The following is a 25,941-nucleotide window of genomic DNA, read 5'->3' as shown; positions in this document are numbered from 1 at the left end:
TAAACGGGTCACATCCGATGAAGCAGTGTGTGTGTGTTGATGTGAATCTGGAGCACAGGTTGGGGGAAGGGTGTGTAGGGGGCATGTTTGGGGCGGGCTGAGACCTCAGGGTGGAAGCATCTGGAATCAAGCAGACTTCTGGTTTGAGCTGGGGCTGGTTGGGACGGTTTAAACTACGTTCCAGCAGGTTTCCAGGAATAATTAGCAATTTAGATTAGAAATGACTGGCTACAAAGCGTGATACCGTGCTGTGTGACTCACACGACCTGATGACCATTACCTGGTTTTGCGGGGAAATCACAAGGTTATTTACCATTTACATTCACACACTTGGAGGTTCAAAGGCCGCTGACTAAAGAAGAAATGCATGCAGACACAAGCACACAAGTGTACTCACCAGCAGTGCCACCCACCGCCATGGCCGCACTCATCTGTGCCATGAGCTCAGGAGAAGGTTTCAGCGCTCCGAAAGTGGCGGCAATGCCACCGACCACTCCGATCATGCCCAGGGCGTTACCGAGACGGGCTGTGGACTGGGTGGACAGACCCGCAAGAGCCCCCACACAGCATAACCCGGAGCCCAAGTACATCATCTGCACACAAAGAGAAGGTTTACAGGAAGTGAGGAAACAAATCCTTCAGAATTCATTTCTCTATAAAATAACTACAGTACATAACTAGATTTTCACCATGGCCAAGAAGTTACTATGGTGTTCAGAGCTGAATTGATCATGTTGCTATGCATCTTTGATCTCTTTAAGTTTAATTTTTGAGCTTCTGTCTTTATTATTATTATTATTGTTATTATTAATAGCCTAATTAATTTTAATAAATTGTATTTATCAATTACTTTACTACAAAATTAATGCAATTAAAATGAATCAATTTTAATGTAATTTTAGTACTTCAATGTAAATAAAAAATGAAAAAAAATGTTGACAACTAAATTAAATAAGCTTTTCCATCTTATATTTAATAAAAACTAAATTTCAGCTTTATTTCAATAAAGAATATTTGAAATAATTTTAAAACTGTCTTCACTGTAAGTTTGATCCAAAGCACTTGAACAAGTAGCATAATTTGAGGCAAAATCCATGTCCATAGTAGAAATGGTGCAGAAGAATTGCAATAAACTAATAAAGTAATGCAGTCTTACCTGTTCAATGTTGTAGCCGCTTTGAAGAGCGACCCCATAACCCCCAACAAACAAACCAGCAGGAAGAAGATACAAGTAGTTGTATTCTGGAGGATCAGTGGGCCGCTTGAACATGTCCAACATCCTCTGAGTAACCAAGAAACCACCTTATCAAAAAAATACAAATAAAAAATGTTGTAGAAACAGTATAAACTGGATGATATCGTCAACATTACGTGTGTACTAAGCTTAATTTTTTCATCATTAATTTTAAATTAATATCAATAAATAGAACGATTAACTTAATATAAACTATATTTTTTTTAAACAAGTCACTTAAATGTGTAAAACGTCCTAATTGAGTTGCAGAAGGATGCCATGAAGAATGACGGGAGTCACTCATCTGCTGCTCATTAGCGAAGTATTTTTAAACCGCCATGTGATTGCATTTACATTCATTTTCCTGGCTTACGCCGTCCTAGCTAAGCAACTTACTAGGACGATTACCAAACCAAAGCTTTTCATTCGAAACTCAGACGGAGATCCAGTTTCACCCGAACCTTAGTGACCCGTTCCTCCGAGGATCCCGGTGAAATATTTAAACTCAGACGTGAATGCACTTAGATGGTTGAACACAATGTATACAGCATTAGAAAGAACGTTCCGTTTTCCCACAATTAAATATGAAGGATATCCAGACATTACAGTCAGGGCCAAAGAATAAAATGTGTTTTCATTCCTGTCATTAATGGAGCAGGTTCACCATAAATTCCTTGTCTTTTATTGAAATTAAATTGGAAAGGGCAATTGTTATTTTTTCCCTGCATGCACTTGTAACAATAAAAACAGTTGCAAAGAGGATAGGAAAAAGCGACCAGAATGTCCAGATTTCTAACTCTAAGGTTTATGGGTAATGAGACTGCAGGACGAAACGCTGTGTATGAGGAATGGAAATAACAAAAAACATCTTTCAACTGAAATTAAACACCTGCCTTCTGAGAAGATAAATATATAAATTCAGACACTTTGTGTGTGCTGGAACACATATCGAAAAGCTGTTATTGTAGCCTGATTAAAAATGGCTGTAAAAGCCTAGTACCATGCCATTAAATCACAAACACACCCTCTGACCTGGGCTGGCGTCTTGGCCAATCGTACCAAGACATAGAATGAAGGGGTCATTGGATTCAGGATGGCATTTTGGCCAACTGCCCACTTCAAGCCATTTTTTCCCCCTTTTCCTCCTTAATGGCCCTGTTGGTTGGTTTTGAGCAGAGCCTGATTTATGACATGACCGAGGCTCTTTGAAGCAAAACTGCCACGCTGACATTTCCTGCTTCAGGTGTGAGGTTTGACGGACTAAACTATTCCACCTGGAAGGAACGGAATACGCCGCTCTTCTCACGAACACAAGATGCAGGGCAGCCAGAGGGCAGCGAGCGGTCCGAGTGCACAGCCCTCACCTGCTCGCATCTGTAACCTTACTCAAATTCAGCCTCTTATATTTTAGCAATGTTTTATCTTGCCTTTTGCTGTTGGCAGGTACAAGATGGGGTGTTCTGTGCACTCACCGGCGATGTTGACAGAGGAGATGAAAGCAGCCAGTACAGCCAGGGTCTCGGCTGTGCAGCTAGGGAGTAATCCACCACCCATGAGGGAGAGCCCACCAACAGCAGTCAAACCTGAAAACATACGGCATCCATGTTATTTTCACAAACAAACAAAAATTAAATTGTATTTAAATTAAAATACATTTTGTAATATTTTATAAAAAAAAATATCAAAAACACTTTAAATTCAAATAATGTAGTTCTTGAAATAAAATCATCTTAAATTTAAAATAAATACATAAAAATTCATTCATTTTTAAATTTAAAAAACCGTTCTGCCTTAAAGGGGTCATATGATGCGATTTCAACTTTTCCTTCCTCTTTGGAGTGTTACAAGCTGATGAAGCCATGTCAGGGAGACGCTGTGTGTTTCTTTGCGGAAGCAATAGCACTTTATTTGGCCTTCCGAAAGCAGATGCAATTAGGAAACATTAAGATTACTTACAACAGAACAGCACAACCCACATGTTCGAATTTGTGCAACGCATTTTATGGACGACTGTTACGTGAACCTAGGAGAAACTCTTCTATTCGTGAATAGGTAATTCTGACTTTGCTATGACAATCTGGCGCTTCTGAATCAGCGACTGTAAGTATGTTTCGTTATTAGTTTAAGTACTTGCTATTGACTGTTCAAATGCGGAGTTTTGCACGTCGTGTGTGTGTGTGTGAGAGAGTGAGTGAGTGAGACAGGGTCACATCACAGTGGAGTCAGCTTTCTTAAATCGCGGCTTGTGCGCAAACACATACGAGCTTCATCACCGTGTCTGTCATGCGACTGTTCCCCTCTTGGGTTTGAACTGATGGTAAAACTACGGACATTATTTACGGTCTTTAATATAATTTTGAAAGCTGTTGTTCGGCCAATCACAATGCACTGGGTTAGTTGGCCAATCAGAGCAGACTGCACTTGTTCGAAGGAGGGGCTTTGTAGAAAACGATGCGTTTGAGAGAGGCAGGGCATAGAGGAACTACAATAGTGTACAGTATTTGAAAAATAATGTGTTTTTTGAACATTAAAGCATGTCAATATATTCTGTTACACCAAATACACAAAATAATGCTCTTTAAAACAGCATCATATGACCTCTCTAAATTTAGATTTTATAAAGTTATTTCTTAAAATAAAACCTAATAAAATTGGGTGCTGAGCTACTAAAACAGCTACTAAACTGTAATGACAGATTTGCAATATATGTTGACTGCAATAAATAGCATTCCATGAGATACGTCACTAATTAATTTTGAATGACTGACAGAACGTATAACTTAAAAAAAAAAATTCAAATAATTTCAAAATAAAGTTTGATTGCAAAATTCACATTTTATCAGAATACACCTATTTTGAATGGCATGAATAAATATGTAGTTTTATTAATATAATTAATTTGTTTTTACATAAAATCGTAAGAAATATTAAATATTGAAATAGTAATTCATTTTAATTCTATTTAATTACAATAAAAGACTTTTGTCTTATATTTAGATTTAGAGTTTTTTTTTTTTTTTTTATAAAATTGAAAATATATTTGGTGCCGATAACAGCTACTACACTATAATGAGAGATGTTGACTACAAAAAAATAAAGAAAAAGCATTTCATGAGAATGCATCACTAATTTTGAATGGCTGGAAAAAAAAAATAATAATAAAAAAATATATATATATAAAAAAATTCAAATAATTTAAATGATTATTTTTTAAATGGTTTATTTCAAAATTCATTTATATCGGAATACACCACTAATTTTGAATGAAATACATTTTTTTAAATAAAAATGTAGTTTAAAATTAAATATTTTTTAACAATGCAGATGCTGATAAAAGCTACTACACTTTATTTACTAGATACTACATAAACTACACAAACACACAAATAAGCATTTCATCAGAATTTGAGCCAGATGTAATCATTACATGCATGCTAACTAATAAAGCATATATGTTAAATATTTTTGACAATTTGCATTTGTTTCCAGATTTGCTCAAAGTATGACTACTTCAAGCTAGAAAAACTAGGCTTATGACAACCGTTCCAGTCATTTCCCCCTCTAATAAAGCACAATTCCACAAGAAATCTTACATAATATGCTTGACGCTGGCACAGCACTCTCAGCGCTCAAAACAAGTCATTTGTATCATATTTTGATCGGGAATTAACGAGGACAACACTGGCATCCCCAAGGAAAATCTGATAACCATCACCTCTTTAATCGTTTTCAAATGCTTCCTCGGCATCGACTCGACTGACCAAACCTGAGGTGGCCCTGATAGTTAGCGGTATCTTAAGTCAATGGAGTGTGTAACTGTTGGTAAGCATTTCCTCTCACTTTGTAATTCTGAAGTAACAATTGATCACAGACCAGCTCGCAGGCCAAGAGCAAGCTACCACAACACTGCAGGAAACACAACAGACGATTTGTAAACCTAAGCAGGCACGAACCGCCACACACGCACCCAGACATGCAAAGGTCTGGATATCTGTAAAATAAAACCCTTGGATGAAAATGAAAGATGCCGGAGTCTGCTCGAGATCCACAAACGGATTGCTGTTGTTCTAATGGCTGGATAATATTTCAGACTTTCTGTGGTCATGGAGAATAAAGCGATGAGATGGTTGGAAAGCAGGGCTGTTTTAAGCAATGACACATCCATTAGGTCACCGCCACATCGCCCAAATGGACCCAAAACCAATATCTAATAGCCTAAGTTCATCAGTAAAGATTCCTTGGATCAGGTGATGTTCAAACATTCATATCAAGCGATGTGGAGTCATTCTGATTCACCAGTTTCAGGTAGATTAAAGAGCAAGATATGAACACTACTCCACCAGGAACAAAAGAGTAACTTTATGCTTCTGGAAAAGTTCTCCCACACTTTCAATGAGAATGAGAAATTCCACATTAGTGGCTTAACGTCTCGGCCACTTTTGTGAGAGCTTCATTACTTCTGGCACTGAAAGAAGCGAATTCCAACTCGCTCACATTTCCAGGCCTGTGAAAGACATCGTTCAATAAGTGTCAAATATGTAACACCTCATATGCAAATACGACAAAAAAGCAAGAGAATGTCTCTACAAGACTAATAAAGTAATTCACAGGAAGTGTGCAGTAGGTCGAGCCAAACTAATTGCTTCAGTTGATTCCCCACACTCTTGATCTGAAGTTTATAGCTCTCTTGACATAAAGGACTCTTTAATGCAGACCACCAAGGACTTGGTGGTGTTAAAAACAATGAAACCTTTCCTGGTTTCTCAGCCTGCTTAGAGAAATGAATAAAAGCTTAACGAAGCACAGAAGCATCCTTGATCTGCCTGGTTGATGACGGCGTGGCATTCTGAAGACCGCTGAACCCTGGGACCTTAAGTCTAGACTAATGAAGAGCTGAATTCGCCCCTTAACGGGTGGGCTACAATGGCCCATCACAGATGCTAACTCAAGGGTGGGAAGAAAAAAAATAAAATTAGGTGACAGTTTCTGCCCATTAAAGCAAGTGGGTAATTCACACCCACTTGAGAGCCCTCTGTAGCTAAAGGGCAAACTCAGATGAAGAAAAAGCGCTTTGATGACTTGTGCTTGAGATAAAATGATATCCTGTGACATTTCAAAATTTTATATCAGAAATTTCATTAGTTTCTCCTTCAACTATATATTGCGTTGGCCATAATTATTAGAACACTAGTATTTTCACAAGCTAAAAAATGGTTTTAAATCAGTTGATTCGATCATTTGCTGTAGTGTGCCAGTAGGAAATATCAGTTTACATTTCCAAACATTAATTTTGCCATTAACTGTAATAATCCAGTGAGATTTTTGTTAGCACAAGGAGTTTTACGCACTTGTGTAAAAATACTGTAAAATGGGAATGCTGTAAAAAATAATGTCAGATTTCTTTATATCAATTAACTAAATTAAATAAACATTTGGTGTGACCATCCTTTGCGTTTAAAGCAGCTTTTGCCCTAGGTGCACTTGCGCATAGTTTTTCAGGGAGCTTTGCAGGTAGGTTTCTTGTGTTCATGAGATGGATTGCCTGAGGAAAGAAACTCTTTCTGTGTCTGGTCGTTCTGGTTCTCAGAGCTCTGTAGCGTCGACCAGATGGTAACAGTTCAAAGAGGGAGTGTGCTGGATGTGAGGGGTCCAGAGTGATTTTACCAGCCCTTTTGCTCACTCTGGATGAGTACAGTTCTTGGAGAGTGTGGAGGGTTGTACCAATGATTAGCTCAGCAGTCCGGACTACCCTCTGTAGTCTTCTGAGGTCAGATTTGGTAGCTGAGCTGAACCAGACAGTTATTGAAGAGCAGAGGACGGATTCAATGATGGCAGAGTAGAACCGTTTCAGAAGCTCCTGTGACAGGTTGAACTTCCTCAGCTGGCGAACGAAGTACAACCTCTGCTGGGCCTTTTTCACAATGGAGTCAATGTGAATGTCCCACTTTAGGTCCTGAGAGATGGTGGTGCCCAGGAATCTGAATGACTCCACTGCAGTCACAGTGCTGTTCATGATGGTGAGTGAGGGGAGTGCTCCAGTCAATCATCTCCACAGTTTTGAGCGTGTTAAGCTCCAGGTTGTTAAGACTGCGCCATACTGGAGCTCCTTAACCTCCTGTCTGTAAGCAGACTCGTCACCGTCCTGGATGAGGCCGATCAGTGTGGTGTCATCTGCAAACTTCAGGAGCTTGACAGAGGGGTCTTTAGAGGTGCAGTCATTGGTGTAGAGGGAGAAGAGCAGTGGGGAGAGAACGCAGCCCTGAGGAGCTCCAGTGCTGATGGTGCGGGTGCTAGATGTGAGTTTACCAAGCTTTACTAACTGCTGCCTGTCTGTCAGAAAGCTGTTGATCCACTGACGGACAGAGGTTGGGATGGAGATCTGAGTTAGTTTATTCTGAAGGGTGTCTGTGATGGTGTTAAAAGCAGAGCTGAAGTCCACAAACAGGATCCTCACATAAGTCCCTGGTCTGTCCAGATGCTGCAGGATGAAGTGCAGTCCCATGTTGGCAGCATCAGCCATAGACCTGTTTGCTCTGTAGGCAAACTGCAGGGGGTCCAGTAAGGGTCCAGTGATGTCCTTCAGATAAGCCAAAACCAGTCTTTCAAATTATTTCATGGCGACAGATGTTAGAGCCACAGGTCTGTAGTCATTAAGTCCAGTAATTTTGGGTTTCTTTGGGACGGGGATGATGGTGGAGCGTTTGAAGCATGAGGGGACTTCACACAGCTCCAGTGATCTGTTGAAGATCTGTGTGAAGATGGGGGCCAGCTGGTCAGCACAGGATTTCAGACAGGCTGGTGACACACCGTCTGGCCCTGGTGCTTTCCTTCTTTTGTTCTTTCTGAAGACCTGGCACACGTCATCTTCACTGATTTGAATTGTAGGTGTGGGGGAGATGGGGGTTGCTGGAGGTGTTAATGGTTGTGTGGAGAGGTGTTCAGGGCGGGTGTGGGTTGTTTTTTCAAACCTACATTAAAAAGACATTCAAATTGTCTGCCAGTTGTTGATTCTCCAGAGCGCTGGGGGATGGTGACTTGTAATTGGTGATGTCTTTCAGACCTTTCCACACTGAAGTAGGATCACTGGAAGAGAATTTGTTCCTTAGCTTGTCAGAATAATTCCTCTTTGCCACTCTGATCTCCTTTTCCAGTGTGTATTTGGCCTGTTTATACAAGACTTTATCCCCCTTTCTGTAAGCATCTTCTTTGGCCTGAAGGAGCTGTCTGAGTTTCGCAGTGAACCATGGTTTGTCATTGTTGTAAGTTAGATGAGTCCTGGTAGGAATGCACATATCCTCACAGAAACTGATATATGAAGTTACAGTCTCTGTGAGCTCATCCAGATCGGTGGCAGCATTTTCAAAAACAGTCCAATTAGTGAGAGAGAAACAGGCTTGTAAATCCCGCTCGGTTTCATTAGTCCATCTTTTAACAGTTCTTAATACAGGTTTTGCAGATTTAAGTTTCTGCCTGTAGGACGGAATAAGATGAACCAAACAATGATCGGAGAGTCCTAAAGCTGCTCGTGGAACCGAGTGATATGCGTCCTTTAACGCTGTGTAACAGTCTCTGTCTCTGGTGGGACATGTGATGTGCTGTCTGTATTTTGGCAGTTCACAGGAGAGATTTGCTTTATTAAAGTACCCGAGAATGATTAAAACCGAGTCCGGGTGTTGTTGCTCACTCTCTGTGATCATATAAGCGAGTTTCTTTAAAGCTGTGCTCACGTGCGCTTGCGGTGGAATGTAAATACTCACGAGAATGAACGAGCAGAACGGCTTGCAGTTAATGAAGAGCGTTTCTAGATCTGAACAGCACATCTTCAACACAGTTACATCTGTACACCACCTCTCACTGATGTAAAAGCACGTCACGCCGCCGCGCGATTTCCCCGTTGATTCCGCGTCGCAATCTGCTCTGATCAGCTGATAATTAGGCAGATGTAACGCGCTGTCCGGTATGTCGCCATTTAGCCAGGTTTCCGTGAAACAGAGCAGCAGAGTTAGAAAAATCCTTGTTTGTCCAGGAGAGCAGAAGGAGTTTGTACGTTTTGTTGGTTAGAGAGCGGAGATTCGCCAGATGGATGCTAGGCAACGGCATTCAAAATCCGCGCTGACGAAGCTTCACAAGCACGCTGGCTCGCTTCCCCCGTCTGTGCGCCCCCCTGAAGCGTTTGACCAGAGCTGCGGCTCCGCCAACTACAATGTCCAGCAAAACATCTGAATAGTCAAAATCCGGTAAAAGATTTTGTGGTGTGTTCTGCCGAATGTTCAGCAGGTCATCCCTGAAAAAACTGATCGTATTTGAGTAACACAAAACAGGAAAAACAAACAAAAACAGTACAAACACTGAAGAGCAAAGCACAGTAGCTGCCATCTGCGGCACCATCTTAGATATTTAAGATAGTCTACTGTATTTAAGTATATACTGTATTAAGTATATATTTAAGTAGTCTACTGAGACTACTTGTGCAAACAAAAATCTCACTGGATCATTACAAATAAATGGCAAAATTAATGTTTGGAAATGTAAACTGATATTTCCTACTGACACACTACAGCAAAAGATAGAAATAACTGACTTAAACCATTTTTTACCTGGGGTTGTTTAAACCTTTTTTACCTTTAATTTTGGCCACCACAGTGTGTGTGTGTGTGTGTGTCTCTGTCTGTATATAACTTACCAGAAATGGCATTTGTGACAGACATAAGTGGGGAGTGAAGAGCAGGAGTGACACCCCATACGGTGTGGTATCCCACGATTCCCGCCAGGCCAAAGGTTGTAACAATCTGAGTGAAATCAGCATTGGGAGCACACAACCCAAGACCGATCGCTGAAGCCAGACCTGGGTAGAAATAACAAGATGTCAAACATTATGGGTTTGTTTTCAGTAAACGTAATTTTGACTGCACAGACAAATCAGCCGAGTGCCAGGGGCAACTCTGCCGTTTATACATCCAATAATCCTCTAAAATCAAACATTGCTGTGGGCCATGTACACGTGCCACCTCAACTTTAATATAGAGAACATTTGCCGTTCGACTCATTTATTTTTAACTTTTAATGTTTTAAAATTTAATGTGTATTAAGCTGGGAAATATAATGTTTCCAGTGGTCTTAATAATAGGCCATTTGGTATTGCCAACTCACAGACCAGCCATTTGCAATTTGTGAGTAAGAAAACCTCAACACCATGCCATGACAGACACACACAGCAGGAGGGAAGGAGCAACACAATTACCATTTTATCATCCTAGGTTCCTGGCATTCAGATGCCAGAACGGGCCAAGGTGATGTGGAAAATAAAGCAGCTTGCGCCAATTAGGTGACCAATCGAGATTATAAAAGGCAGCAATTTCGGCCTTCCGAGCAAGTCAGGATTCCCTGTACCGAAGCTCATACAGATACAGGAAAACCATGAAAGGGCAGGAAGATCTCATTTGCATGTTTGTTTATCAGCCGGTGTTTATTTACGTGCGAGTTGTATTTGCGGCTTGTCTGAGTGAGGAAGTGAGCGCTTTGATGTGAAGCCAAAGTTGCCTCTCCTCACACAAGCTGTCCTCAGGCGTCTGCAACCAATAGAATTCATTTGTGTGCCGTTTAGTTTAGCGGGGCTTTGGAGTCTAATCATATCTTGGGACAAAGCGGCCAAACAGGGGAGCTGCTATTTTTGGAATTTATTAGCAATGCAGATTGTTAAGTGGATAAAAGGAAGAAAATAAAAATCGGATTAATCTCAAAGGCAATAAAGGGGGGGACGCTTTAAACGTACACGGCAACCTTATTAACAGTTCAATGTCAGAGGCCACCAATGCAGCGGTCTCTTCCTCTTAAAACACACGGGGAGCCGCTTTCATATTAACCCCAGGGGGGACCCAGAGAGATCCGGCGGGAAGAGGAAGGCAGGGAGGGCAGCCGGACTGTGATTTACCTCCGGTGTACAACCCGGCAGTGGTGAGGGTGGCTCTGAAGGGTGAGATGGCAGCTGCCCTTTCCTTCTTCAGCTCCTGGACAGACTTTTGTTTTGGAGGTGCTGCCACTGGTACGTTGTTAGGTTGTGGTGCAGGGAAAAGCACTTTTCCGTCCTGTAGACAGACAGAGAGTGAGAGCCAGAATTCAAATAACGCCACAACTCAACTCATTGAAAGCTAAATGAGCACCAGAGAGATATTGAGCCATAAATTTCAAACGGCTCACATCCTTTAGCTCAGGGGTGTCAAACTCATTTTAGGTCAACAGCCAGACTGGATAAAACATCATCTTATGCAGGCCAAAGTTTTGTATGTGTTAAACTTCAGTGTATCCATGGAGAACACATGCAAGTCCACAAAACAACTTCGATACTCATTTCACCATTATTATGTTACAAGAAAATGGATTAAATTTACTAATTTCAATTACACAACCAATCTAAAACAAGTAAAGTAGTTGCTAATATTATTTAATTTACTTTAATATTGTTCCTTATACCAGTCAATGCCAAATCTCAAAGTGTAATATGTTGCCTTGTCCAACTTTGCACAGATGCAATTTCAACTTTAAAAAAAAGCGTGATTTTTGCTAGATGTTTGAGTGTGAAATTTTGTATAAAACTGAAAGAAAGGTTTTACTGACTTAGGATGTGACCTATAGCATGCAACACAATTAAGAATGTTTTTATGTCCTCCAAAATGAAATGAAACCGTTTACCTGCATAACTATTGAACCTCGGATGACGTGGTCCATTGTGCCATAATCAAACTCTTTTTTGACGTTAAAGTGAAAAACTTCCTTGTCCGGGCTAATGGCACGGATGAGTTTGATAATGTTGTTAGAGTATAATGTGCTGGCCTGAGTCGGGAGGCGACTGGGAAGATCAGTATAGCCAACATGGATCACACCCTATAGGAAAGTACAGAAATACATTTAATGAAATAAGACTGACAAACATGTGAATATTCACCTACATTCAAAAGATTTGATAATGTCAATGTTTTTGAAAGAAGTCTCTTATAAGAAAATGTAAAAAAAAAAATCAGACCTCCCAACTCAATTTTCTAGTGACTGATTACATCAAATTTTTTCCATTTGATGGATTTTTCCATTTCTATTGATCAAAAAGTGAAGCATAGCTCTAACAACGCCAAGATTTGGATTAAAAAAAGTCTGCCAAATGCAATGTAAATGAAAATTTTTAAAAGAACAGCATTTATTTGAAATAGTATTTTTTAAATCTAAGTCTTTAAAATTTGAATTGTCTTCATGACACTTGATAAATCTAAATACATTGATCCTGAATAAAACAAATAAAATAAAAAATACCTTAATTGACCCCTGAATGTTCCTGACAAACACATGAAGCTCATGCAAGACCCCCAAGATGTCGTTCTGTTGCAGTGTACTCACTTTATGAACGGAGAGTTCTCCAGGAACCGTGGTCTCGATGTTGCCCCCAGCTTCTGCAGCCAGGTCCACCACCACTGAACCATCTTTCATGGTCTCCACCATTTCCTTAGTAATCAGCACAGGGGCCTTCCGACCTGCATAATAATTTCAGCACAGTGAGACTGGTAAACCAAAACCATGACTGATACGCATTTAATAAGACTCCTCTGATGTGCCTTTTATCCGTGCAACCTAATATACTGATAAGCTGCTTTGCGGGTTGTTGGTTTTAAAAGAAAAACTCTATTCTGAAAAAGGTGGAACAGATTGCATGCGTTTTACCAATCTGAGCGTGCTAAAAACTGCCAGGTATGTAGTGTACAAAAAGGCCAACTGGTGGCTCCATGGCTTCAGGGATGGAAATAAAATAACATTGGAGTGACACCAGGAGTATGCACAAGCATGCAAGAGTCACAGGAACTGACTTCAAATGCCAGCGGTACTGAACAAGCAACACAAACTGGAAAAACTATCTGCCAATCTAAAGCAAGAGCGATACAAAACAACTTGTATGAAACTTCATAAACATTCTCTGTTATAGACACCTGATTTTTATTAGCTTTCAGTCACGGAGATTAAGACGAAATATGCTTCAAATAAACTAAGCACATCTGCAGCCACAGAGCTGTTAAATTGGTGATTACGCTGTACGTAATTAGTTATGTCGGGTAATCCGTTTCTCTTTCAATCTTCTCTGTCAATGGTGCCCCAGAACTGCTCAGTGTCCCACAATCTTCAGAATATCTTCATTTGTGTTCAGCAGAACAAAAACATTCATACAAGTTTGGAACTACTTGAGGGTGAGTAAATGACAGAATTTTCATTTTTGGGTGAACTATCCCTTTAAGGATCCTGAGATAAACCAGGATCATGGTTAAAAGAATAGTTAAAATGTAAACTTAATTTACATTTACTCACCCTCATGTACTTTTAAACCAAAATGTAATTATTTTCCATGAAAAGCAACAAAAGAAACTTAAGAATCGTAATTCTTTCCTCCAGCACCATAAAAGTTTGTTTGCCATATTCCAAGTCTCTTAAAAATCAAACAATAGATTTATATGATGGAGACCAAAATTAAGTGAAGCAATGATAATCTCCACCTCTGCTGCAGCTCTTAGATAGTAAATTCACTAATTTTCAATCAGATTTGTATGGTTACAATTTCGCAGTGATGCATGTTTTTTCTTTGTCATCTGCACGAATATATTCCTGTTTGTTTGTCAGCAAAATCTTTCAAAAGCTCCAGGGCTTTTGTGAAAACTAAAGATTGCACTCTCACATTTTTGTATTGTCATTTAAGAATAGTCTGAACGATTTATTAATAAATAAATAAATAAATAAATAAACAGCCAACCTTTTTTAAAATGCCATATTGCCAGTGGTGATTTACCCCTGCGTCTATGATGCAGGTTAGACATCAATAACAGATTGGACATCATATTTTATTGTAAAGCAACAGGTAAGGTGAAGGAAACTAGTCGATTTTGACTTAAAAGCTTTCAAACAAGAACACTGCCAATTTAGAGACATATGGACTATTTTGTGCTGCTTTTTGGGCCTTCTGAACTTGACAGCCTATGGTCACTAAAAAAAAAAACAGCACAAAGGTTTGTAACAAAGTAAGGCTGAGTAAATAAAGAGTGAAATCTAAATTTCTGGCTGAACTCGTCCTTTAAAAAGTCAAATGGAAAAATTAGAACATGTGCAAACACCACAAGACGTATTATCTGCAAGAGTACATGCCAAAGAGGGCATGTGATGGAAAAATAGGAAAATGAGATGGAAAGGGTGTGAATGCTACAGGTGTGCGTACCGGGAATAAGCGCAGTAGTGATAACGATGTCAACATCCAAACACTGCTTGGCAAACAGCTTCATCTCTGCCTCGATGAACTCCTTGGACATCTCCTTAGCGTAACCGCCCTGGCCTTCTCCTGACTCCTTCATGTCCACCTCCAGAGGCTCAGCACCCAGGGACTTGAACTGCTCCAGTGCAGCCGCTCTGGAAGAAGAGGACAAGACTAATGTAACACTGCCACCGAGAGGAAGCTTGCTGGAACTGACGCTAATGGCATCGGTCAAGCATTTGAAGTTTCAACTTTTATGTTCCATAGCACAGAAAGGATGTGAATTCTAACTAAATACACCAAACTTGGCTCATGCTGTAAGATCATAGTCATTAAATCATAGTAAAATGTAGCTTTTTGTTTTATTTATTTTTTTAATCTCTACATTTCAAACCATTTTGGCAGGATTGGCTATGACATCAATGTTTTCTTGCACAAGACCTTTTTACGTCCTTGTTTTGGGAAAAAACAAAGAGAAGAAAAAAAAAAAAAAACTCTGATCAAACAAACATCATAAATCTAAACTAGAGTGGAACGGTGACTCAAAACACAAATTTATAAATACTGACAAAAATGTAAAAAGTCTAAATCTATCAGATTGTTTTTTAAAAATGGGAAAAATACACAGAACGTTTAGCTAAAAGCGAGAATCATCAGGGTCAATTACTGGAAAAAAAAGGAACAAATGTTAAAGGCCAACTCACATTTGGCAATTGTGATAAAGTTGTTGTGGTAAACTATGAACCCAATGCAACATGGTTCTAAGGAAGTTATGACGCCTCCTAGCACCACAAATTGACTTAACATCTGGAATCAGACTGTCCTTGGTTACTTAAAGAGTTAGTTCACCCAAAAATGAAAATTAGCCTGTGTTTTACTCACCCTCAAAGCATCCTATGTGTATATGACTTTCTTCTTTCAGACAAATTCAATCAGTTACATGAAAAATTGTTCTGACCCCTAACAATGGGGTAAGCGGGCGTTTTTTGTCAACAGTCCAGAAGATGTGAAATAAAGTGTGCACATCCGTAATAAAACGTGCCTCACACAGCTCTGCGGGGTGAATAAAGGCCTCCTGTAGCAAATCCATGCATTTTTGTAAGATAAATATCCCCATTTCAAACACTTTTTTTCTCACTTCCGCTGACTGTCGTACACGGAAGCAGTCCAATGTTCAATTTATTTATCAAGCACATTTAAAACAACTTTAGTTGACCAAAGTGCTGTACATAAAACAAACCTAATTACAACATTTGAAAAATACACAGACAGGCAGATGACGTAGGACGTCAGCGTTGCATGATTAGTTACGAACACGGAGAGAGAACAAAAAACTCCTGTCATGAATTAGAAGCACAAAACAAGGATTTGGAAAGAAAAATGTCAGAAGATTTCGATAGAAGCCAAGAGGAGACTGGTTTTCTTTTGCTAAAGTAAGGAAACTTTGTTTCTTTGCTCCTGCATATCTCAGAGGCACGAGCATGATGCCGATGTCCTACATCATCCACAGGAACGGCTTCCGAGTATGACATTCAGCGTAAGTGAGGGGAAAAAAAATGCTTATTACATTTGAAATATGGATATTTATGTTACAAAAACGCATGGATTCACTACAGGAGGCCTTTATTCACCCCCCGGAGCCGTGTGAGGCACTTTTATTACGGATGCAAGCACTTTATTTCACGTCTTCTGGACTGTTGACAAAAAGCATCTGCTTACCCCATTGTAAGGCTTGGAGGGTCCAGCAGGACATTTTTTAATATAACTCTGACTGGATTCGTCTCAAAGAAGAAAGTCATATACACCTAAGATGCTTTGAGGGCGAGTAAAACACAGGCTATTTTTCATTTTTGGGTGAACAAACCCTTTAAGTTTGATAACATGCCAAATATCATGCTAATTGGATAAATAACCTACAGTAGAGACAGAAGAAAAAAAAATGGAAACTTGATTTGAGATACTTATAAAAATCTCCACACTACTTTAAATGTGGATTTTTTTTAACATCACCTACATATTTACACTGGCATTCAAAAGTTTTTTTTAAGAAGATTCTTATGCTCATCAAGGCTGTATCTATTTGATCAAAATACAGGAAAAACAACTACTTTTATGAAATATTATTGCAATTTAAAGTAACAGTTTTCTATTTTAATATACTTTACTATCATTTTTTCCTGCATGTAATTAAAAATACACTAACTTTGTGAACTATTATTACAACTTAAAACAACTAACCTATTTTAATACATTTTAAAATGTTAAAAAGCCATTCCTGTGATAGCAAAGCTGAATTTTCAGCAGCCATTACATCAGATTTCAGTGTCACGTGATCCTTCAGAAATCATCCTTATGTTTCTTGAGCACCAGATCAGCATATTTCATATTATCAATATTGAAAACATTTGTGTTGCTTAATATTTTTTTGGAAACCATGATAAATTGTTTTTAGGATTTTTGTGAAGAATAAAGTTCAAAACAGGCTTTACTGTCACTTTTATTCTAGTTAATGCATCCTTGCTGAATAAAAGTATTAGTTTCTTTCAGAAAAAAATAAACTTGAATAACTAAAGTTGTATGACTTTTTACCTGGTGTCAAATCCCCTGACAATCGCACCCATAGCACGGGCAGAGCCAGCAGCGGCCAACCCAGCCACTCCACCTCCAATGATCAACACCTGCCAATAAGAACAGCCTTTTTAAAATTCAAACTCTGAAATAAACAGAAAATCTCATTTGGGAAAGTATGAACAGTGCTAATATCTTCATCCAAGACCTAATGTGAGAAGTGTACAGCAATGAATCAAGCAAACTCCGGACATGTGTGTGGTTATGCCAAGCATACCTTAGCAGGAGGAACCTTCCCCGCGGCTGTGATCTGACCAGTAAAGAAGCGGCCAAAGTTGTTGGCTGCCAGGACCACGGCTTTATAACTGCCAAGAAAAACAGACACACATCAGTCACAGCTGCTGATGAGGCAGGAATCAAGACACTTTACACTGGCCACAAATCTCACATTTGTTGACACTAATGACATTCAAGGTTTTGGTAAACGGGTCACAGCAGACTGGCCTGTGAAGTCTGACTATTTGTCTAGTATTTCCCACTAAAAATAATAATAGTAATCTAAAAAATACGAAACATTTAAGCAAGACACCACATATGAATAGGACAATTTTTTTAACTTATTTCAAATGATTACAGGATATTACATTCTGTATAAAAAGTTTTAAAATATCTTTAAATATGCAAATGAGGAATTATCGAATTTAAATAAAAAAAATAAAAACAATGGTTTTGTCTGTAGTGTCTTGTCTTGGGAAAAAAAACAAAACAAAAAAAAAAAAACACTATTAGTAGTAGAAGTATCATCACCGTTATATAACACAATATATTTCAAAAAATCATTATGCTATTTTTTTTTTTTTTTTTTGCTTGCTTTAGATGGCCTTACCCAGCAATGTTGGCCATGGAGCTGAGGGCGTCATAACCCTGAGCAATAGTAACACGGGGCACCTGATCCATGGCCAGGACAGTGGCTTTGCGCTGGGACAAGTGGTCCATCAGCTCAGGGTTCTGAGCGGGATAGATGAAACTGACGAGGGTGGCTCCTTCACTCATGAGGTCGGCCTCATGAACTCCGAGAGCGGAGTTCAACATGGGGGCACGCACCTGTGGCGAACGGCCGGAGAGAATGAGCGTTGATGAAGACACAGTTAAGTGAAGTAACATACAGTTATGTTCAAAATATTAGTAGTCCAACATCACTAACCAGATCAATCACTGTTTTTGGTAGAAATTATATTTCTACGTGTGTAAATAAAATATTTTACTAGTAGGTGTGGTAGAGTAACAGAAAACCAACAGACCTGCTGACATGCATGCTGTTGATTCTGTGTAATTGAATCATTAATTGAAAAGGGCGTGTTCAAAATAATAGCAGTGTGGAGTTTAATTAGATGGGTAAATCATTCTGTGAAAAAAAAAAAAAGAAAAAAAAGTGTCAAACAAGTGGCCCTTACTTAAAGACGAAGGCACCAAAACCAGAAAGATGTGGAAGAAAACTGAAAACTACCAATCAAATGGATCGAAGAATAGCCAAAATGGCAAAGACTCAGCCAACGATCAGCTCCACTGTGATCAATGAAAGTCTAAAGATACCTGTGAGAACTATAACAATTAGAAAATGCCTGTGAAGCCAAGCTATCGGCAAGAAGCCCCTGCAAAGTCCCATTGTTTAAAAAAAAAAAAAAAAAGGTTACAATTTGCCAAAGAACACATTGACTGGCCTAAAGAGAATTGGCTCAATATTTTGTGGACTGATGAAGCAAAATTGTTCTTTTTGGGTCTAGGGGCCGCAGACAGTTTTTCAGACGACCCCCAAACACTGAATTCAAGCCACAGTACACTGACAGTGAAGCATGGTGGCGCAAGCGTCATGACATGGGGATGTTTCTCATACGTGTTGGGCCTATTTATCGCATTCCAGGGATCATGGATCAGTTGGAGTACATTAAAACACTTAAAGAGGTTATGTTGCCTTATGCCAAAGAGGAAACACCCTTGAAATGGGTGTTTCAACAAGACAACAACCCCAAACACACCAGTAAACAAGGAGCATCTTCGTTCCAGACCAACAAGATTAACGTTATGGGGTGGCCAGCCCAATCTCCAAACCTTACTCCAATAGAAAACTTGTGGGGTGACATCAAAAATGCTGTTTCTGAGGCAAAACCAAGAAATGCAGAGGAATTGTGGCATGTAGTGCAATCATCCTGGACTGGAATACCTGTTCACAGATGCCAGACACCATGCAACACAGATGAAGCAGTTCTCAGAAACCGTGGCTATACAACTAAATGTTAGTTCAGTCATTCCCAAGAAAGCTAAATCTTCAAGCATTTTTCTGTTTATACAGTAAATGTTTGACTTTGTAAAGAAAAATGCAGACACTGCTATTTTTTTTAACAGCCTAATATTCCTTTTTCTTCACTTTCTGTAAAGTAATAACAAATTTGCTAAATTTTTCTTCATGTTTTGATTTAGAATAGAATGTGCAATGTTCCCAATGCATTTGTGTGAATTGAAGTAAAAGTTATTATAAGGACTTTGAGCTAACTTGCTTTTTTAAACACACTGCTATTATTTTGAACAACTGTAAATGAATCTAACAGTACCTTAAGCAGAACATCAGATGCAAAGACATCTTTGGCGTCCTTGATGGCGGCTCCGGCTTTTGTATACATGTCATCAGAGAACTTGGCAGATTCCCCTGCACCAGACTCCACCACCACATTAAAGCCCTGCTTGATGAGAGCTTCCACTCCGGCTGGAGAGATGGCCACTCGACGCTCATTCTGAAAGATTTCCTTGGGAACGCCGACAGTCAGCTGTTTGTATGGAATGCCTGAAGGAAGAAACACAGAATTACAGAATCAAGCAGAGTCTGGAGAGGAACATATTACTAAGTGTTCGTGTCAAATGCAAAAGTTCAAAAGGTGGGTCCTGCACCAGCAGAGCAACGGTCATTGCAATTAATGGGAGTGAAAACAAATAGATTTCAAGGTATTATGAAAAATGTTGGTCTGGGTTCATGTTTTAGACTTAAAAACTTAGCTTATTAATTAAATTGTTAGAATTGGTAGACAATTAATAAAAAAAGCATAAACATTCACATCTTATTTTAATTATAATATAAAATCATAAATAAATGTTATATTTCATTAGAGCAATTATCATGCGATGCAAAGATTTAAATTTTTGTTGTACATATAAAAAAAAAAAAGACAGATTTTAGTAATTTAGTAGCTTTAAATCTCAAGTTTAACACTATTTTTACATGTGTTTAACACATTCACACATATACACTATACTTTTTTTTTTAAGAATTTTGTTTTGTATTATATATTCAAAATCTTTACATTGTATTACAACTGTGTAACGTAAGAACACTTTAGAATAGTTTTCATTTTAAATGTAATTGTTCAAAATGTACAAATTCTTTAGATAAAAAAAAAGGAGTCTGAAAATTGGATATTCTTTTTTTTAAAGTACAACACTAGCAACTTAAAATGTTCACCTTTTTACATCAAGTACATGAAATTTGACTCAATACTCAGACATTGTTTCTTTGGTATTAGTTTCTCTAAACAGAAAATAAGTGAAGTGTGAAAAGCTGATCTCAGGCTGCTCTCATAGCCAGTATCTCTTTAGGCCATTTCTAACCATGCAGACTCTCCATTTTGAACTCAAATATAGGTCAAAGAGAGAAGCAGTACAATAAAGATAAGAGTCAGACTAACAACTGGTGAAGCAGCTCATAAAGACCAACAGGTGGTTTAAAAGAAATGTGTAAAACCTTTGTAATGGACTGTAGGCCCATGAGGTCTGTGTAAGACTTGTGGTTTTACAGTTGTGTGCATTTTAGTCACTTTGTGACTTTGCAACAGCTCCAATTCTGCGGTCATAATTTCAAACATATAACTGAGAATTCAAGCTGTAAAACAGAGCATGGATGGGTTTTAGGACGTGTAATAAAGTAAATCAAGTTGAATTTTTATGCACAGCTTCACTTTATGTGTTTTAGTCTGTAAAAGATGTGCAAACAACATGTGGTCTAGACAGGCTGAATATGCATCAAGAAGTCATCCAAGGCATGTTCTGCTATTGGAAGCAGGAGGTCGCTTGTGGAAAATTCCACCACAGGCCTGATCTATAGATAACAACAACATAAGCTCACATAAAGACACACTGAACTACAGAGAGCAAAGACAACTCAAAGTATGTGGACACTTCAGCCATATGTAAATATGAAAAACTGAATGAATGTCACTGCATTAGATCTAAACCAGTGACATTTAGTATGACAAAAATGACTTAAGTTGTTGATTTTCTTTTTCTCTCTTGGAAACCTGCATTACTTTGATATTTTGTTATCAAATGCAATTAAATTTATAGCGGCATGTGTGTTTAAATATGTTTGAGGCCACTTTATGTCACAAAGTTCAAGTTTTACATTGCATATTTAAAACTATTTGATTAAAAACTTAACAGGACAATTTAAAACAGTTTTGCTTTCTGGCATATGCAAGGGCAATTCACTTTTTTTGTTGTTGAAAACAAGACTATACAAGAGCATAATGTCAATGTCAAATCTGGCCAATCATGATGCAGCTTTATAATAACACTTCTTAAAAAAAAATTGACTATTATACACCACTTTTCAAAAGTCTGGGCTCAGCAAGATTTTATTTAATAGAAAAAATATATACTTTTATTTAGGACACATTCAATTGATCAAAACTGATGGTAATGACACTTTTGTAACATATTAGAATAATTTCTGAAGAATCATGTGACACTGATGACTGAAGAAAATTCAGCTTTGCCATCACAAGAATAAATTACATTTTAAAATATATTACAATATATTTACAGTTTTTTTGACCAAATGTAGCCTGGGTGAGCATAAGTGACTTCTTTCAAAATAATTTTAAAGGGTTAGTTCACCCAAAAATGTAAATACCGTCATTAATTACTTTAATTACCCTCATGTCATTTCAAACCTGCAAGACCTCCGTTCATCTTCAGAACGCAAATTAAGAAATTTTTATGGAATCTGAGAGCTTTCTAACCCTCCATAGACAGCAAGGATATTACCACGATCAATGCACAGAAACGTAGCAAGGACATTGGTAAAATAGTCCATGTGACATCAGGGGTTCAACCGTAATTTTACGAAGCAACAATACTTTGTGTGTGCATTTGTGTGTGCACTAACATTATTTATTCAGCAATTCTTCTCCCCGAGTTACTGTCTTCTGCCATTTTGGAGAGTACCCCAGAACATAATCAGCGTTGTTTACGTTCAGCATGTGCGCACTGTCTACTGAACGTGCGGTCTATGGAGGGTCAGAGAGCTCTCGGATTCCATCAAAAATATTTTAATTTGTGTTCCGAAGATGAACAAAGGTCTTATGGGTTTGGAACAACATGAGGGTGAGTAATTAATGACAGAATTTTTATTTTTGGGTGAACTAACATTTAAAAAATATTATACTGACCATAAACTTTTGAATGTTACTGTGTCAATAAATTAAAACAAACAAACATAAATTACCTAACCAAGTATTTCTGGTGTTTTTCCCTCCATTTCCAGACTTAAACGGAAACAAAGTGAATATCTGAGGCCCACAAACCCCTTATAACCACACTGAATTCTGGCAGTCACCAGACACGTGTTTCTTTTTCCAGCAGGCTTTCTCCCGCACGAGCTGTGCCACAGTCCTGGTTCCTCAGCTGACACACTGCCAGAAATAACCTGCCTCAGCTGTCATTACCATTCTTCCCCCTCTCAAAACACCGTCTGCCATTAATGGCAGGTCTCCAACAAATGCTGTATCCAAGCAGCCAGTTCACTAAACAGGTCACTTACAGTACACATTCATTTCCTTCATAACCTTCAATGCAGGTAATAGTGGGGAGGGACACACTGACCTTGAGGGTCACTGCACATAAACTGCTAAAGAGGAGTAGAAAGACATTTGGGAATGTTTCATTCACTTTTGTTATACTCTCTTGTTATACTTATAACAAAATCTGCTGAGGTAAAACAAATTATGTTTATGGATAAGCACAAGCGAACCATACTCAAGGTCTTACAGAGGAAAAAAAAAAATAACGATTTAATGTCCTCAACCACCTCAAGTCACCCCAATTACTAAAACAGAATGTGTTATATCTCGACTCAATATTCCAGCACCGTTACCTGGACTAGCGAGGCGAGAGAGGGCTTGATGGGTCCTAAAGAACCGCACACATGGTGTCTTCACCGTCCGGACAGTCTTAGCACAGGCCAGCCCGGAGAACAGGGGGCTGGAACAGCTGATGGCAACCACGCGCAGAAGACTCGCCATTGGAGACACAAGGAGGAGCTGTGCAGTCGGAACGACCCTCCTCCTACATGTGAGAGAGAGAGATAGAGAGAGGGGAAAAAAATAATCCAGCTAACCTATCCCATAATGCTCCACTCTGCCCCAGTCACTGAAGCTCAGATGTTTACCCAACTCCAAGGTGACACACATATGCTCACAGTTCACACAAGTACAGACTGTTAACTGGGTATTGAGTCACGAGGTCCTCACACTTTTATAGAGAAAATAGCAATAACATTTTTTTAAAAGAATTGATGCATTAAAAAAAAAAAAAAAGATTAAGCTTTGAACAAAAAAAATGACAGTAAAGAAAAGTGCATCACAGTTTCTACAAAAAATATCAAGATTCATATTATGATCCAACACTGATAAGAAATGTGAATTTTAGAAAATTTTATTCAAAATTATACATTTTATTTAAAATTGTATCATTACACACAAATTAAATTGTAATTTTATGGTAACTAGGCTACTAAACAACTAGGTCTCAAACTAGCATTTTTAACGTAACTTCTGCCTTTGTTTTGTACACTTTTTGTGGCTACTAAACAGAATATTTTGTTTTTAAAGCTTTTCTTGATTATCTTTATTATTCTGCAATATATCTACAGCCTCTAAAGAACTTCATGGCTCTTTGCAAGTCTATTTGTACCGACACAAAACAGATCAATTAACCCACAGGGTGAATCAGTCAAGGTCACACTAAGGCAAACACTGTGTGTAGAAATGTATTTGTTTAGGTAAGGACTCTCAAATGAAGGTGATAAGGGTTTTTCTGAGTGGGACAGTGCGGGTCACACAGTAGCAGGAGGCCTTACAGGTCCTTTATTGTTTATAACACCATAAATATTTTATCAAACATATCTAATAGGTTTCAGAACAAAATGGGTGTTACAAACAGGCAAAGAACACCCAAAATATTGTGTATTCATGGAATGTACCAGTAATACACAGTCTCCATTTATACACCAGTAGACGTCTGTGTAGATGCATCCCACACATGAAAGCTCTGCAGTGGTTATGCATGTTTGAGGGCGTGGGAAACAGGTTTAATTAAACGTGTGCAGACAGACTCTATTGGATTATCGTGCCAACTAACGTTACAATCTAATTCCAGCACCATAGGTCAGATGTGGGGCAAAGTATATTAACTTTATAAACTACAAGGTTTAGAAAATTATATTATATATATTTAACATATACGATGGGGGGGGATTAGCACCAAAATAACGGTGTTTGTCCTTGTGCCTAGAGTTTGTTATTGGGCAAAGTCATTTCCGCATATGTTTATAAACACATTAGCATATTTTAATTCATAGAATACGGCTCAAGCCCACCAGACCTAACTTATTCATTCATATCATGCGTTTACAGGGTTTACTTTCAGAAGAGCAATGCGGCTTCGAAACAAGCGCTCATTTCCCCTTCATTCCCCTTCGTAACACACTAGCTTGTTAGCTAAGCGGAAACAATAACTGCAGGCTGTCGTTTGCATTTAGATATCAAAGCAATACATTCCCTAATGCATTTCTTGCGATCAAATGACAAGGTGGCGGAGAACGATAATGAAGAATGAAATTCTCACCGGGTTCAGATCAATGAGCGACCTTTGAATGCGGGGACGCACAACTTAGAGCCGCCACCCGGAAGCACTCGCGCTCACCTCTATCTGCGCGGCCGCTCCTGCGCTTTCATTCACCGTCAATCAACGCGTGTAAATCAGTCATGTGCTGTGGGCGTTTGTTTCAGAGATTTAACAGACAATCGTTTATCTTTTGAATAGACACGATCTAGGCATAAAAAACGATTTCGAACAGAATTTTAACGAAATCAGATATCAGATTGTGTTGCTTTTGATTTAGGGGAGATTCAAAACTGGGATAAACTTTGATGTAATAGGAGTTGTAAAATTGTATCATGTAACTATATTTGCCAACAAAATACCATAGTTACTTACCACAGTTAATGTTTGTACCGTAAATTCATTTTTTAATTTTTTTTTTAATAAAGTTTTCTGTTTCAAACATTTTTGACTAGCTTTTTAATTTCCAAATTTAATGTACATTTACATTTATTTAGTTCTATGCTGACCAAGTTTTTTTTATTGTAGTAACAAATACTGCAGTATAGTATTTTGAACGAAACATATATATATATATATATATATATATACACAGTGCCCTCTAAAAGTATTGGAACAGTAAAGACAAAAATGCTCTGTTGGTTGTGGAGTCAAGACATTTGCAAATATGATTAAAAGATGAATATGAGACAAAACTACAGAATGCTACATTTTATTATTAGCCGTTTCAACATATACATGTTTTACCAAATAAAAAGAACAGCACTTTTAGAGTTCATCCCACTCATTGATGTGAGCATAAGTATTGGGACAGTTGAACATAAGGCAGATATAAAAGATTAAAAGCTATTATTTAGTTGCAGATCCCTTGCGCACAATCACAGCAGTGAGTCTGTGACCCATAGACATCACCAGACTC

General features: G+C 38.5%; 1 protein-coding gene across 1 annotated transcript in view; it reads right to left on the bottom strand.

Moving 5' to 3' along the window:
• The window catches only part of LOC306855853 (NAD(P) transhydrogenase, mitochondrial-like), a 44,038-nt gene extending 18,898 nt beyond the window's left edge, over positions 1-25,140 (bottom strand). The window contains exons 1-14 of the mRNA XM_079394773.1: positions 25,026-25,140; positions 23,275-23,465; positions 19,685-19,914; positions 17,962-18,179; positions 17,353-17,440; positions 17,097-17,185; positions 14,475-14,662; positions 12,620-12,753; positions 11,924-12,115; positions 11,166-11,319; positions 9,918-10,079; positions 2,707-2,817; positions 1,157-1,302; positions 398-593 (exon numbers count right to left, since the gene is read on the bottom strand). Of these exons, the coding sequence (XP_079250899.1) occupies positions 398-593; positions 1,157-1,302; positions 2,707-2,817; positions 9,918-10,079; positions 11,166-11,319; positions 11,924-12,115; positions 12,620-12,753; positions 14,475-14,662; positions 17,097-17,185; positions 17,353-17,440; positions 17,962-18,179; positions 19,685-19,914; positions 23,275-23,422 (2,056 nt within the window). The 5' untranslated portion in view covers positions 23,423-23,465; positions 25,026-25,140. The remainder of the gene's footprint in view (positions 1-397; positions 594-1,156; positions 1,303-2,706; positions 2,818-9,917; positions 10,080-11,165; positions 11,320-11,923; positions 12,116-12,619; positions 12,754-14,474; positions 14,663-17,096; positions 17,186-17,352; positions 17,441-17,961; positions 18,180-19,684; positions 19,915-23,274; positions 23,466-25,025) is intronic.
• Positions 25,141-25,941: the final 801 nt, after the last annotated feature.

The sequence above is a fragment of the Barbus barbus genome (genome assembly GCF_936440315.1).
Source record: "Barbus barbus genome assembly, chromosome: 36".
NCBI lineage: Eukaryota > Metazoa > Chordata > Actinopteri > Cypriniformes > Cyprinidae > Barbus > Barbus barbus.
Note: the sequence above shows the minus strand (reverse complement) of the source record. Positions and strands in the feature narration are given on the sequence as shown.